Source organism: Moschus berezovskii, chromosome 17 (genome assembly GCF_049115385.1).
Source record: "Moschus berezovskii isolate FMDL1 chromosome 17, NW_MosBer_1.0, whole genome shotgun sequence".
In the NCBI taxonomy this organism is placed as follows: domain Eukaryota; kingdom Metazoa; phylum Chordata; class Mammalia; order Artiodactyla; family Moschidae; genus Moschus; species Moschus berezovskii.
In genome coordinates, this window is record NC_142476.1 from 9,108,760 (window position 1) to 9,124,610 (window position 15,851).

At 38.5% G+C, this 15,851-nt stretch overlaps 1 protein-coding gene across 6 annotated transcripts in view; it reads left to right on the forward strand.

Annotated features, from left to right (window-relative positions):
• KCNT2 (potassium sodium-activated channel subfamily T member 2) overlaps nt 1-15,851 on the forward strand; it is a 448,004-nt gene that overhangs the window by 387,559 nt on the left and 44,594 nt on the right. For 4 of the 6 annotated variants that reach the window (XM_088845012.1, XM_088845009.1, XM_088845011.1 and 1 more), the window contains 3 exons: nt 8,368-8,469; nt 10,144-10,227; nt 11,297-11,425. In XM_088845012.1, coding sequence (XP_088701138.1) covers nt 8,368-8,469; nt 10,144-10,227; nt 11,297-11,425 — 315 coding nt within the window. Of the gene's footprint in view, nt 1-8,367; nt 8,470-10,143; nt 10,228-11,296; nt 11,426-14,765; nt 14,787-15,851 lie in introns of all 6 variants that reach the window. The other 2 variants (XM_088845010.1, XM_088845013.1) reach the window with 1 other exon arrangement.

The following is a 15,851-nucleotide window of genomic DNA, read 5'->3' on the forward strand; positions in this document are numbered from 1 at the left end:
CTCATTGGAAAAGACCCTGATGCTGGTAAAGACTGAGGGCAGAAGGAGATGGGGTAACAGAGAATGAGATAGTTGGATGGCATCACCAAATCTATGGACATGAGTTTGAGCAAACTCCAGGAGACAGTTAAGGACAGGGAAATCTGACATGCTGCAGTCCATGTGGTCGCAAAAATCAGACACGGCTGAGCGGTTGAAGGACAAAAATGGAGCATGAAGGGTCTAGTTACCCGACCAGGGATTCAACTCATTCCGACCGCATTGGAAGTCAGATTCTTAACCACTAGACCACCAGGGAATTCCCCTTTTGCTACTTTTATAACCTACTTCTTGCTTATACAAGTTAAGAAAAAAACTAAAGATTTTTAAGCTCATAAGGGGAATTTTTTTTAAGATTTCTAAAGTCTTTTAAAGATTTTTCAGACTGGACTGCTCATTTCTCTCAAAAACTTGAAGAAATTCTGGTATGCTTAATTCCATTCATTTTTCTGGCCAAAATATATCTAAAGTTCGTTCTTAAATATAATGTTTAAGTTATTTCTTTGTCTCCTCACCCCATCTCTCGTAGTTTTTCAAAGCTCCTTTGAGGTTATTGAGACAATAGTGTTGGACTTTGTTGTTTAATCACCGTTTATTCAGTTGTACGTCCTATTTTCGTGGCATCCCGAAACACACACTTTATAAATATTGGGGGCGCTTAATCTCTGACTCCCTATTTAGTCTGTGCACCAAGTTGCTTCAGTCAGTGTCCAACTGTTTGGGACCCTTTGGACTGTAGCCCACCAGGCTTTTCATTCCATGGGGTTCTCCAAGCAAGAATACTCGAGTGGGTTGCCATGTCCTCCTTCAGGGGACCTTCCCAACCCAGGGATCGAACCCACGTCTCGTACATCTACTGCACTGGCAGGAGGGTTCTTTACCACTGTGCCACCTGGGAACGTGAAGTTAATTCTTACTTGAGCTACTTTGTTCTAACATCTGACTAACTGCAGCGAGTAGTGTTCACACATCAATATTAATTAGATGGAGATTTTCCTTTGCAAGGTCTGGGAGTGGCACACAGACTCCACTCAGATGCCATTGGCTAGAACTCAATCCTGTGACCACACCTAACTTCAGGGAAGACTGAGAAAGGTAGTCCAACCATGTGCCCAAGAAGAATTGGCCAATGAGTTTTGGTGGACAGTCAGTATTCTTGGTCATATGTGGTATATCACGCTTACTTTCTTCAAATTTGTAAAAATAAGCTAAACATTCTTGAACATCATGCTTTAGCTTGCTTTTTTTTAATTTATTTATTTTAATTGGAGTCTAATTACTTTACAATATTGTATTGCTTTTGCCAAACATTGACATGAATCCGCCCCGGGTGTACATGTGTTCCCCGTCTTGAACCCCCCTCCCACCTCCCTCCCCACATCAATCCTCTGGGTCATCCCATTCACCAGCCCCAAGCATCCTGTATCATGCAACGAACCTGGACTGGCGATTCATTTCACACATGATAATATACATGTTTCAATCTGATTTTTTCTCATTGTTGCTGTTTTGTTGTTGCTGTTGTTCATTTGTTTGTTTTGCATTATCTTTCTGGTCCTGGATATTCACATTGCCTCACTGATATTATTTATCCAATAATAGAGTCTTCCCTCAGGGTCCACGGGGAATGGGTTTCAGTCCTTTCCCTTCCCACTCTTCAGCAGGACCAAAATCTGAGGATGCTCAAGTCCCTTACATGAAATGATTTAGTATCTGCATATAACCTATGTACCCACATCCTCCTGTGTATTTTTAATAATCTGATTGCTTATAATATCTAATATTATACAATGTAAATTCTATGTAATTAATCATACCTATATAATGAAACTTTGATAAAAACACCGAAGAATGAGGTTTAGAGAGCGTCCTGATTGGTGAACATATTGATGTACCAGGAGAGTGGTGCCCTCAGACTCCATGGAGACCAAAGCTCCTGTGCTTACGACTCTTCCAGCCTTGCCCAGTGTACCTTTTTGTCTGCTGTTCATTTGCATTCTTTATATTCAAATGGTAGTCCTTAAGTATAACACTTTTGTGAGTTCTGTGAGCATTCTGGAAGATTACTGAAATTGTGGGAGTTGTGGGAACCTCCAGGTTTCCATCTCTACTTGACTCCCATACCATGTTTCTGATGCCTGCTCCGTCAACTTTGTTGGATGGACAAGAGGTGCTCAGTATACTAACTAGGTGTGCCTGTCAAAAGGTTCTGATTTAGATGATAAACTAACCTATCATTCTGTTTCTAAGGTAAGGACCATGTGTATCCTAGTGCAGGAGGGTAGTAAGTGCCTTGAAGACCTTGCATTCTTCCCTAAGATAAGGAATGGGTTCTCCCACACCCCAAACTCCTTCAGTATGAACTTGCCTTGGGTTGACTCAGGGGTGTCAGGGGATGTGGGCCTGAGGTTGCCTTGAGTCCTCATGAGCAAGATGAACTCATGGGATGTCCAGAAAATGCAACCCTTCTAAGCTGCCGCTGAGACGGGAACAGACGCGCGTGTGTGTGTGTGTGTGCACGTGCACGTGTCTGTGTGCGTGTGAGTGTGTGGGGGTGTGGTGGGAACCTACTCTTTCCGGTAAGAAGAAAAGTGGAAATGCAGAGATGCTCCTTATTACTGGAACTGCCCCCTTTTTGTGTGCAATACGAAGAAGAAAGAAAGATTGATTTAAAGCCACTGACGACTCAGGGTCCTCTGTCACCTCAGTTCTTAAGCACACACTTCGGTGAGAAGGTCTAATAGGAAACCTGTTCTGGAAGAGATACACATTCAGAGCTTCTCGGCCACCCCTGAGACTCTTTCCTAGGAAAGCTCTAAGCAGGATACACAAAACTCTAGCAACTCGTTGAAGGTGCTTGTATTTTACTGTGAGGGTTTTCTATACTTGAATTCCAAAGGTCACTCCCTGGGCAAGCAACTTTGTCAGAGGAAAGGCAGAGTTAGCTTGGCCAGGACATGAGAATTTGGAAAGAAGATCTGAGGGCTGTTGGTGAAGTAGAGTACAGGTGGGGAGAAAGAGGGAGGAAAAGAGTGGAAAAAGAAGAGAAGATGTCACGTCATACCCTGTTAAGAAGGTCAAGTAGGGTGAATGGTAGGAAAAGCCACTAGATTTGGAGTTATAGTATTACTGTGTGTTGGGTCCGGGCAGAATCTGCTAAGTCTACCCATGTTATCAGCTCATTCTGTATGGCACTGGCTGGACACAGTAAAGAAAATACAATTTATGCCAGAAAAAAATCTTTCTTCCAACAAAACCATGTGTTCACGATAGAAAAACAAGTGGAAGAGATAGGTAAGACCAAGGGTATTAATGTGTCTGGGATCTCTGATTTGGATGTCTGAGATATATTTTAGGTATTTTTAGATAAGTGTCGATCCCTGGGTTTAAAAAGTTCCCTGGAGAAGAAAATGGAACTCAGTATTCTTGCCTGGAAAATCCCATGGGCAGAGGAGCATAGTGGGCTGCAGTCCAAGGGGTTGTGAGAGTCAGACATGACTTAGCAACTAAACAACAAAGTTGTAGACGAGTGGATGTTAGGAAAACACAAAATCATTGCTGAAACTTTAACTGAATCCAGAATTATACCAAGAAAGGAAGTATGCCTGAAAAAAATTAATACAGTATATGTTTGTAGTAGAAGAAATCACAGAAATATTTATTATTGTATCTTGTAAAACACAATAGTCAAAAGGCATACTAAAGTCAGAGAGCTTTGCATAACAGAAAATTTGCAGTTTTTCTCCACCTTCAAACCTCCATTAAAGAACTGAAGTGAGAAGAGAGGGGTGTTGAGTGAACCTCAGATTGTTTGTTTCTTGCCTCTTCAAACAAATGTCATAAATTTTATGCAACAAATTTTCTTTAGATGTAGACAACTACTATAAGTCGAAAAAGATTTATTCATTTGTTCAATAAAAAGTTCATTGACTGTGTGCCAGGAATTTGGAACAACTTATCACTGACTCTGTGGACATAAGTTTGAGTGAACTCCGGGAGTTGGTGATGGACAGGGAGGCCTGGTGTGCTGTGATTGATGGGGTCGCGGAGAGTCGGACACTACTGAGTGACTGAACTGAACTGAACTGAACTGAACTGAAAGAACCACATGCAGAGTACATGAAGGAAACCCTGGGCTGGAGGAAGCACAAGCTGGAATCAAGATAGCTGGGAGAAATAACAATAACCTCAGATATGCAGATGACACCATGCTTATGGCAGAAAGTGAAGAAGAACTAAAGAGCCTCTTGATGAAAGAGAAAGAGGAGAGTGAAAAAGTTGGCTTAAAGCTCAACATTCAGAAAACTAAGGTCATGGCATCTGGTCCCATCCCTTCTTGGCAAATAGATGGGGAAACAGTGGCTGACCTTATTTTTCTGGGCTCCAAAATCACTGCGGATGGTGATTGCAGCCATGAAATTAAAAGACGCTTACTCCTTGAAAGGAAAGTTATCACCAACCTAGACAGCATATTAAAAAGCAGAGACATTACTTTGTCAACAAAGGTCCATCTGGTCAAGGCTATGGTTTTTCCAGTGGTCATATATGGATGTGAGAGTTGGACTATAAAGAAAGCTGAGTGCCGAAGAACTGATGCTTTTGAACTGTGGTGTTGGAGAAGACTCTTGAGAGTCCCTTGGACTGCAAGGAGATCCAACCAGTCCATTCTAAAGGAGATCAGTCCTGGGTGTTCATTGGAGGGACTGATGCTAAAGCCGAAACTTCAATACTTTGGCCACCTGATGGGAAGAGCTGACTCATTTGAAAAGACCCCGATGCTGGGAAAGATTGAGAGCAAGAGGAGAAGGGGATGACAGAGGATGAGATGGTTGGATGGCATCACCGACTCAATGGACATGGGTTTGGGTGGACTCCGGGAGATGGTGATGGACAGGGAGGCCTGGCATGCTGCGGTTCATGGGGTCGCAAAGAGTCGAACATGACTGAGCAACTGAACTGAATTGAACTGAACTGAAGAACCACATGTGGCCCCAGATGCATAAGAAATCCTACCTATTTCTGAAGTAAGACAGCTCATTTGGAACCTCCTATCTAGATGGTTCAAATAAGACTTGTTGACACCAAGGCAATAAATCAGTGATTGCAATGTGATGTAATGGACACAGATACCAAGGGGCACCACTTGCATATCCTTCCTTATCCCTACATTTTAAGTCAGGATGTCCTTATACTCTGGACAGTCTTCTCAACTAGTAGACATGATAGATGTTATGGAGTAACTCTTTCTCCCTGACAGGGCTGATGCTGAGCCCAGCCTCATCTGTCTGTCCAGGGAAAGTCCAGGGGTCTAGTCGCTCTAGTACCATCATGACAGCAAGCAGGAGCAGTGGCCCCAGTTTTCATCTCCAAGACCCCCTCTGTCAAAAGTATGCCCTCCCACCCATTCCTAAAATGATGGACCCAGAGCCATCCCTTCCCTTGAGATCTCCCAAATTTGCTGCATTGGAGACTGGAGCCCCGTTCCCTTGCCTCAGAGAGTGAGGGCTGATGTTTCCATTTGCTTTTCTATGTCTGTCTTTCCTGGTAAGGGGAAGCTGGCAAAAAGAGAAAGAAGTATCTTTGAGGTGACCACTTAAGTACAAGGTGAAGTTTCATCCTTAAGAAATTTGTTCCAGTCTTTCACAAACATTTGCTCTTAGGCCTTTGCTTATTAATGGGCAATAATAGCAACAGAATTTTTCAAAATAAACCCTCATACACCATTATACACACAAACACATGCTTTTTCACTTTTTTTTTTACTGTGGTAAAAGTCATATGTAATAAAATGTGCTATTTTAAACGTATTAAACCGTACAGTTCAGGGACACTAAGTACATTCATGTTATTCTGCAACACTCACCATCATCCATCTCTGGGATTTTTCATGTTCCCAAACTGAACTTGCATCCCCTTTAAAGACGAACTCCCCATACGCCCTGACTCCTGGCATCTACCAGTGTCCTTTCTGACTCTGAATTTGAAATTCTAGGTACCTCATGTAAGTGGATTCAAACAGTGTTTTTTGCACCTACTATATACTGAAATCCTTTTTTAAGATTAACAAATATATATCCTAAAAACAGATTGTACCTTCCTTTTATTTCCCCTTGTGCTTTACAGTAGGTTCTCATTCGTTATCTATTTTATAATAGTATTAATAGCATATATATGTTAATCCCAATCTCCCAGTTCATCCCACCCCCACTTTACCTGTCAGTGTCCATACATTTGTTCTTTATATCTGTGTCTCTATTCCTGCCCTGCAAATAGGTTTATGCTTCCCTGGTGGCTCAGAGGGTAAAGCGTCTGCCTGCAATGCAGGAGACCTGGGTTCAATCCCTGGGTCAGGAAGATCCCCTGGAGAAGGAAATAGAAATCCACTCCAGTAATCTTGCCTGGAAAACCCCATGGACAGATAAGCCTGGTAGACTACAGTCCATGGGATCGTAAAGACACCACAATTCAAAAGCATCAATTCTTCAACCCTCAGCCTTGTTTATGGTCCAACACTCACATCCATGCATGACTACTAGAAAAAGCATAAATTTGACTATATGGACTTTTGTTGGCAAAGTAATGTCTTTGCATTTTAATACACTGTCTACGTTTGTCATAGCTTTTCTTCCAAGGAACAAGCATTTTTTCATTTCATGGTTTTATTTTCACTTTTATCAAGAGGCTCTTTAGTTCTTCTTTGCTTTCTGCCATAAGGGTGGTATCATCTGCATATCTGAGGTTATTGATATTTCTCGTGGCAATCCTGATTCCGGCTTGTGCTTCATCCAGCCTAGCATTTCACATGATGTACTCTGCATATAAGTTAAATAAGCAGGGTAACAATATAAAGCCTTGACATACTCCTTTCCCAATTTGGAACCAGTCTATTGTTCCATATCCAGTTCTAACTATTGCTTCTTGACCTGCATACAGATTTCTCAGGAGAAGGTAAGGTGATCTGGGATTTCTGTTTCTCAAAGAATTTTCCACAGCTTTTTGTAATCCACACAGTAAAAGGCTTTGGAGTAGTCAGTAAAGCAGAAGTAGATGTTTTTCTGGAACTCTTCTTTTTCAATGATCCATCATATGTTGGCAATTTGATCTCTGGTTCCTCTGCCTTTTCTAAATCCAGCTTGTACATTTGGAGGTTCTTGGTTCATGTACTGTTGAAGCCATGCTTGGCAAATTTTGAGCATTATTTGGCTAGAGTTGGAGATGAGTGCAATTGTGCAGTAGTTTGAGCATTCTTTGACATTGCCTTTCTTTGGGATTGGGATGAAAACTGACCTTTTCAGTCCTGTGGCCACTGCTGAGTTTTCCACATTTGCAAATTTGCTGGTATAGTGAGTGCAGCATCATCTCTTAGGATTTGAATTAGCTCAACTGGAATTCCATCATCTCCACTAGCTTTGCTCGTAGTGATGCTTCCTAAGGTCCACTTGATTTCACATTCCAGGAAGTCTGGCTCTGGGTGAGTGATCGCACCATCATGGTTATCTGGATCATTAAGATCTTTTTGTATAGTTCTTCTGTGTATTCTTGCCACTTCTTAATATCTTCTGCTTCTGTTAGGTCCATACCATTTCTGTTTTTTTGACAGAGGAAAGGTATGGCCGGCACAACTTGAAAGGCAGATTGACAAATTAAAACTCAAACGACAGAAAGCTAGACTCCATTGGTTGTGGTCACTCCTACTTGTCTGTGTTTTGTGTCCTCATATATGAGAATATTCAAAAGCTGATATTCCAGATATTATGGTACATTATGTGGCTTCAGGGATTTTTCAAAATTTGATGAAATAATGCTATTGTGTTTGTTCTTTTTATTAACATCACTTCAAATCCTGTTAAGAAATATGTACAAAGGGTAAATAAATGTTTAATGTATGAAAGGATCCAGCTTTCTTAACTGTTGGATATTTTAATTAAGAAAACATGGTTATGAAAACGGCTTCCCAGGTGGCTCAATGGTAAAGAATCCTGCCAATGCAGGAGATGTGGGTTTGCTTCCTGGGTTGGGAAGATCCCTTGGAGAAGGAAATGGAAACCCACTCCTGTACTCTTGCCTGGGTAATCCCATGGACAGAGGAGCCTAGTGGACTCCAGTCCATGGGGGTCGCAAAAGAGTCAGACACGACTGAGCATGCATGCACATTTATGAAAAGTAAAGGGACATTAACGATACAATTAAAGGTGAAGTCATGGTGCATTCACAGCTAAGAACCACATGACAAAATTTACTCTCTTCACGTTTGTTAGAATTTACCTAAGCAGAAAAGCATAAGATAGAGGATGCTCACAAATTATTCTTTTTCAAATTTCTGAACAGAAAGAAAGAGAACGAGGTTCTAACTTGGCCTTCATATTCCGACTGCCTTTTGCTGCTGGGAGGGTGTTCAGCATCAGCATGCTGGACACACTGCTTTACCAGGTACTCAGTGTTTCCTGTTGCTCTCTAAAGTGTTTATTTTCTATTTTATTTCATTTCTATCAAACGAATGATACAAGTAGTGTTTCTCATGGAACTGTAAACTTAAATTGGCTCTGGAAGTAACCCAATATTTTATTTCATGTATTTAATGAATGATCTAAATGTGCCTATGAAAGACATCATAAGAAAAAAATTATTTTTCAGAATAATCTATGAGATATTAGGCATTCTTTGACACCAGTGTCCTACAATGTTTCACATGACATTTAAATTCATTTGCATATTCCTTTATGTATATAAATAGACTATAAATAAAAGTTAAGAAAAATTACTAGGTTAAGAAAAAGACACCTTTCTTTCTAATGCACATTTTTAAAAAATGATACCAAATAATGTCAATAAACTGACAAATCAAGGACATTTTCAACATCTGGTAGCTGTTGCCTACTTTAGAAACATGTAAGGAAAATTTTACAACCTTTAAGACCATTCGGTTTGTTTCTGAATGCCAGAGTTTCACATTGTCATTTCATCATTGCTAAGTTCACAGGGATTTTATTTTATACAAGTACACTAATATTTTTTTAACTCTCCCAGAAGCTGAACAGCAGCAATATTTCATATTCTTTGATTCAAGTATTCAGATAATTTTAAAATACATCCATCAAGTTAAAAGATTTTCATAGGGCTTTAAACAAAAATCAACAACACAAAAACTAGTTGAAATATTTCATTGTAAATTTTAGTCATTACAAACTTTTAAAAAAATATTCTCTTTTGTTCAGCTCATAGTTTTTTGTTATTAAAAATCTAGAATTGTTTTTCTCATGTACAATACCATGCATAAAATTTAAACATATCAGGATATCCTAGAAAATAGTAATTTCCCATATTTTTTAAGGACAGCTTAACTGTACATGTGTATTTAGCACACTGACAAGATGGATTTTTATTTCTTTTTTTAATGGAGGCTTAATGATTGGAGAAGGAAACCGCAACCCAGTCCAGTATTCTTGCCTGAAGAATCCCAGGAACAGAGGAGTCTGGCAGGCTACAGTCCATGGGGTCGCAAGAGTCAGACTCGACTTAGCGACTAAACTACCACCACCTAAAGTGGGCTTCCCTGGTGGCTCAGACTGCAAAGAATCTGCCTGCTAATGCAGGAGACCCATGTTCAGTTCTTGGGTCGGAAAGATCCCCTAGAGAAGGGAATGGCAATCCACTCCAGTATTCTTGCCTGGAGAATTCCACGGATCGAGGAGACTGGTGGGCTATAGTACATGGGGTCACAAAGAGTCAGACACAGCTGAGTGACTAACACTTTCACTTTCAATGATGTGGTAGTGCTTCCCTGGTGGCTCAGTGGTAAAGAATCTGCCTGCCAGTGCTGAAAATCCAGGTTCAGTCCCTGGGCCAGGAACATCCCCTGAGAAGGAAGTGGCAACCCACTCCAGTATTCTTGCCTGGGAAATCCCATGGGCAGAGGAGCCTGGCTGACTACAGTTCATCAGTTTGTAAAAGAGTCGGGCATGACTTTAATCACTAAACAGCAGCAGTAATGCCATGATAAACTTTAATATAACCTGTAAGATGTGATAAGATATTCACTTCACACTCTAAGCTATTCTATGTTTTTCATACACATGATAAATACATATTTTATTTCTGTTGCAGTCATTTGTGAAGGACTATATGATTTCAATTACCAGACTTCTTTTGGGATTGGACACTACACCAGGATCGGGGTTTCTTTGCTCTGTAAGTTACTACTGTCTGAAGTGGAAGATAATTCTGGCAGGCGGTTCTGAAATCCATCTATAATGCTCTTTGGCTGACTCTTCTATATCATTTATTTATTTATTTTTCTAACATGTGCTCAAAGAATAGCATCCTGGTTTTTTAAATGAATTAAAAAATGTTTAGGGAAAACGTTATTTAAATTAATAACCTTGCAGGTAGCCATTTGGAGCAAAATTCACAAGTGTTTTGTTTTTTTTTCCCCCCCAGCTGGCATTTGACATGAACAGTTTCTGACATAGGATGTCATACTGCCAAGGAAAACACTGATCATGTCGTTTAACTTCTGTGTGTTTTGTTGTTGTTGTTTGCTTGTTTTTTTTTCCTTTCTTATCTTTGACCGTGCCCCACAGCTTGAGGGATCTTAGTTCCCTGACCGGGGCCTCCTGTAGGGGAAGCACGGAATCCTAACCACTCGACCCCCAGGGAATTCTCTAACCTCTCTGTTTTATAAATGAGTGTGCTATGTCCAAGTGTATTTCATTAAGTGACTTATTAACAATTCAAATTCATGATTAGCAGAGAGGGAGCAGCGCTTTTGCCTCCTCTCTGGGAGTCCTGTGCTCCTTCTGTTGCACATCTTTCTCAGGAGGGATGCTATAGAACTTTGGATGGACTATTCGTTTTTGTCCTGGAGTGTCCTTTGCACTTCAGGATTTGTGCCATCAGCAGACCCTGTCCACTAAGTCCTAGTAGCACCCTCTAGTTATTGCAACATTCAAACAAGTCCTTACGTACAGGTTTCCAACAATTCCCAGTCAATTACCAGGGATGTCGCCCACTGAGATGGAACTAACGCAATGCCATGCTGCCACAAATTGAGCAGTGGGTTTCTTAAGTTTGAGTTAACCTGAGGGATAAGGTTTAGATGGAATGCAATAAATAACTTCAATATATGGGTGAGCACTTAAGAAATGTTGCTTTGAGATTTTAAAATATCAATGAAATCTACTTTTAAGGAATGAAAAATAACCATTGGGCTTTTTATTTCTTAAAAATTTGGTATGTAAATAATCCAATTATATTACAGATGAAGATCACGGAGGATGACTTATGGATTAGGACTTATGCCAGACTTTATCAGAAGTTATGTTCATCTACTGGGGATGTTCCCATTGGGATCTACAGGACGGAATCTCAAAAGCTTGCTACATCTGAGGTTTGGAAATATCCACATATTCCTGTCTTAATGTTTAATGTGATTGAAAACTGAAATTCCTAAACCTGGAAAATTATTTCTGAAATATTGGCCATTAAATTATGTCAGGAATTTCATAAAGTATTTTTGGCGAAAGTGATATTCTAGAGTTTGGAGTCTGAATGCTTTTTGTAGGTTTTCAGGAAGTAAATTAATTCTAAGTAACCTTTTGACACATAAGAAAAATTCTCAGGGCAAGCAGTCTAGTTTTTAATTTGATCTTAAAGGAGATCAGTCCTGGGTGTTCAATGGAAGGACTGATGCTGAAGCTGAAACTCCAATACTTTGGCCACCTCATGCGAAGAGTTGACTCACTGGAAAAGACTCTGATGCTAGGACGGATTGGGGGCAGGAGGAGAAGGGGACGACAGAGAATGAGATGGCTGGATGGCATCACCGACTCTGTGGACATGAGTTTGAGTGAACTCCGGGAGTTGGTGATGGACAGGGAGGCCTGGCGTGCTGTGATTCATGGGGTCACAAAGAGTCAGACACAACTGAGTGACTGAACGGAACTGAACTGAAACTCCAGTATATTAGCATTTGGAAAGAAAGAAACAGAGGTAAGTTAGGGAGCATGAAACTCACATTTTTTTCAAACTCTAGGTTGAGAACTACTTTGGAGCCAAGGAAAGAACCCCAGGAGCAGTGCCAGACCCTGGCTCAATAATCATAATAGCAAACTAGAGCCTATTAAAAGTGGAACAGAATTTACAGTGCCTGAATACGACTCAAAACATATCCATATTTTAATTTGGTCACACTGTGTGATTATAAATTATGGTTTACATTCTTGAAATATTTCTCTTCTTCAGATACCTCAAAGTTATTCAAAATTTTGTTTAACCATTTCTTTCTTTGGTCTTATGTGAAACAGAACCTCAACTATGAGACTTAGATCTATTGCATGCATTTTAATAGTCATGTAATCATTACATCAGCTTGTTATTAAAATCAATGAATCTTTGTGTGGAAAAGAACTTTATAGGAACCGTAAGGATAATGGAGTAGATTTTTATTTTCCTGTCACAATTTATAGTTTGACATTTAAGTAAGTGATATTGAGGTCAGAAGAAAATAGTTCCATTTTTCTGAGATGCTCTTTGCTGGTTTTGCTGCAGCTTCAGAGGTGCTAAAAGATGTTTTATTGCCATTTCTGCAGCTGAATCTGAGTTTGTAATTGGCTGTGGTCCCCGTGGTTCACACCGCAAAGAGAAGGACCAAATTGGAGACAATCAGGAATGACTGATGGGAGAAACACACCAGACAGTGAAATGTGTCAGACAGCTTGGCAGATACGCCTCAGAGTTTAAAAATAGTGCATCCAAACAATATTATTTGATTAACGTTTAAGAGATAAAAACGTGCTTTCACACCTAAGCAATTAACCACATCTTACTCAAGCTTGATAAAGACAAAGAAGATTTCCACGTAGCAGAATACTATCCTGTTTTTATCTTGTAATATGGATTTTGTAAACTTGAAAATAGTTAATTCTTCCATTGGCCAAGTTCATATTCATGTTTGTCATTTTGTATCATTAAGAGTCTTTTTTGTATGCTGTTAACAGTGCAGACAGGGAAAAGACAATTGAATATCCGTACTGTCATCAAGGAGCATGTAACATTACATCTCAGTCAGTTGTTCCCATCACAAATCAGCAAAATATTTACAAATCCCCAGACCTCCAGCTTATATTAAAAGCACACATCCTTGGAAAAAATAAAAGGGTACTAGGTTAAATGAAGATAATATCCGCTGTCTTCCTATACTGAGTTCAGTTCATCTTTTGGAACACATATTTTTGTTTAAATTTTATATACTACCTATTACAGAAAAAAAGAGGCAATTTAAAGATTACAATAAACTTCAAGTATTTTTGCAGTAAAATATATTAGTAAGGGCAAGAAATTAATGTTACTTTACATCTAAAATGACCTGACTGCTATAGTTGAAAAGGAATTAATTCTACTTTTATTTTTCTGGCAAATAAGGCAAAAATAAAACTTTTGAGTTATATAATAATTGTAGTTTGATACACAAAATGATGTAAATTCGTCTATAGAAAGATTTGCTTTTCCTGATCATTGTTAACAGAGTGAGTATATTATATGTTTCCTTATATGAGATTTAATATTTTGAAATATTTAAGATATAGAAAACATGATGAACATTATCTGGCTTTATAGTTTTGCAAGATGCTAAAGTACCAAAAAAGTGGTACTCAATAAAATCTCATTTTATAAAATCAGGCTCATTCGTGTCTGACTCTTTGTGACACATGGACTGTAGCCCACCAGGCTCCTCTGTCCATGGGATTCTCCAGGCCACAATACTGGAGCGGGTAGCCATTCCCTTCTCCAGGGGATCTTCCCAACCCAGGGATTGAAACCGGGTCTCCTGCATTGCAGGCAGATTCTTTGCCATTTTAACCACCAGAGAAACCTCCAAATTACATTAATATAAATATTTTAGTAAGGCTTAAAATCAAATAGTTTTGAAACTGGAGCTGCTCATTCTCTCCCATTTTCTGCTCAGTGTTATTTCACTGGGCCAAGTGTTCAGAATCTGGAGACAAACAGTTCCAAGAAGCCTATATTTTTAATGTGTTTTTTAATATTTGTAACGATAGTGACAATCCTAAATAGTGGGTTAGACTTGAATTATATTACAACAACAATTATAATTGAAAATTTCACTTCAGCCTTTTAAAGGATGGAAATCTTGTTATCCCATAGAACTGAAGAACAAGATAACATGATTTTTATAACCCCTAAATGTTGAGGGCTTATATATTGACTGGGCAGATCAGTTTTAACCTTTATAACATATTTGAAAATTCAGAATACTTCTATGCATTTACTTGAATGTATACGTAGGAGTGAAAAATAATCTTATTATAGTATCTAAAAATTTAAAAAACAGTACAACTATTAATACCGATAATGATTATTGAATAACAATAATGATGTCAGTTTCCTCTCATGAATATAATCCTTTCATTTACTCTTATCAATTTTTTTTATTTTCTACTAATACCACATTAACTTTTCATCAAATCATAGAAAGATGATTTTAGAAAAAACCTAACAACTTTCTGGCGAGTTTTTAAAATATTAGCTTATTCTTTACCTAATTTTATTCAAAAGTGCTATCATAAGTAATCAAACACATAATTAGATCATAAATGTTATGTGGTATCTGTCATATATTGTCCTGTTGCTAATTGTTTTGTGTATGTATTGTTTACTCATTGTTTAAACTGTGTTTTGTGTGTTTCTTTTCCCTCCCTTTGTGTCAGTGTCGAGAAATAGCATCACAAGTAAGTATTTTGTTTGTCTGACTTTCTTCAAATGGTCTAACATAATGAGTCATTAAAAGAAAACAATATTAAAGGTTAAACTCAGTATTTCAGATTTAAAAAAAAAACAAGCTGAAAAGGTTTAATATGTTATCTTCAAGTTACTGTATCTGTATTTCCTTAATATGATTGCAAATCAATATTACCTATGTGTCTTCAAATTATGTTTATGTATTAATCCAATCGTACATTTTACTGTGTGGTATCATTACCAGTTAGTCACTTACTGGATGTAGATTATCTGTCCTCAAGGGACGTGCCACCTTCTATGCAGTCAGCTGGGACTGAGAAGGAATGGGGGTCTTGACATAAAACATACCTTTAGTTTGCTTCGTAAAGTGGTCTGGACCCCTTTGGAACAGTTATGGGAACAATAGGACCTGAGATGGATTCCTTCTTATACATTCATATTCCTGAAACCTTGATTTATCTTTATGTGATTTGCATTTTTTATTTTATTTTTGGAACAGTTATGGGAACAATAGGACCTGAGATGGATTCCTTCTTATACATTCATATTCCTGAAACCTTGATTTATCTTTATGTGATTTGCATTTTTTATTTTATTTTTGGAACAGTTATGGGAACAATAGGACCTGAGATGGATTCCTTCTTATACATTCATATTCCTGAAACCTTGATTTATCTTTATGTGATTTGCATTTTTTATTTTATTTTCCATTTTCTTCATTTAGATCATGTTAAATAATTGTCATTGTGGCCCTAGTACTTAACACAAACTCCCAAACATTAATAGAATTAAAGAAACTATTACAAATATAAGTATTTTCAACTTTAAAAATTGCATTTTGAATGTCAAAGCAGTGATACAATTCAGCCTACTTTAGAATAATATCACAAGTGTAAAACTTCTGTGTCAAAATTACCAACCAAAAATATGAGTCTATTTTTGAGTTGTTGGAGTTCTGTATTATCATAATTCCAGAAATTTTGACAGAACGACTGGTGTTTTCTCTACAATTTGAAGCCATGTAATAAATGCAAATGTTTATTAAATTATTCTGA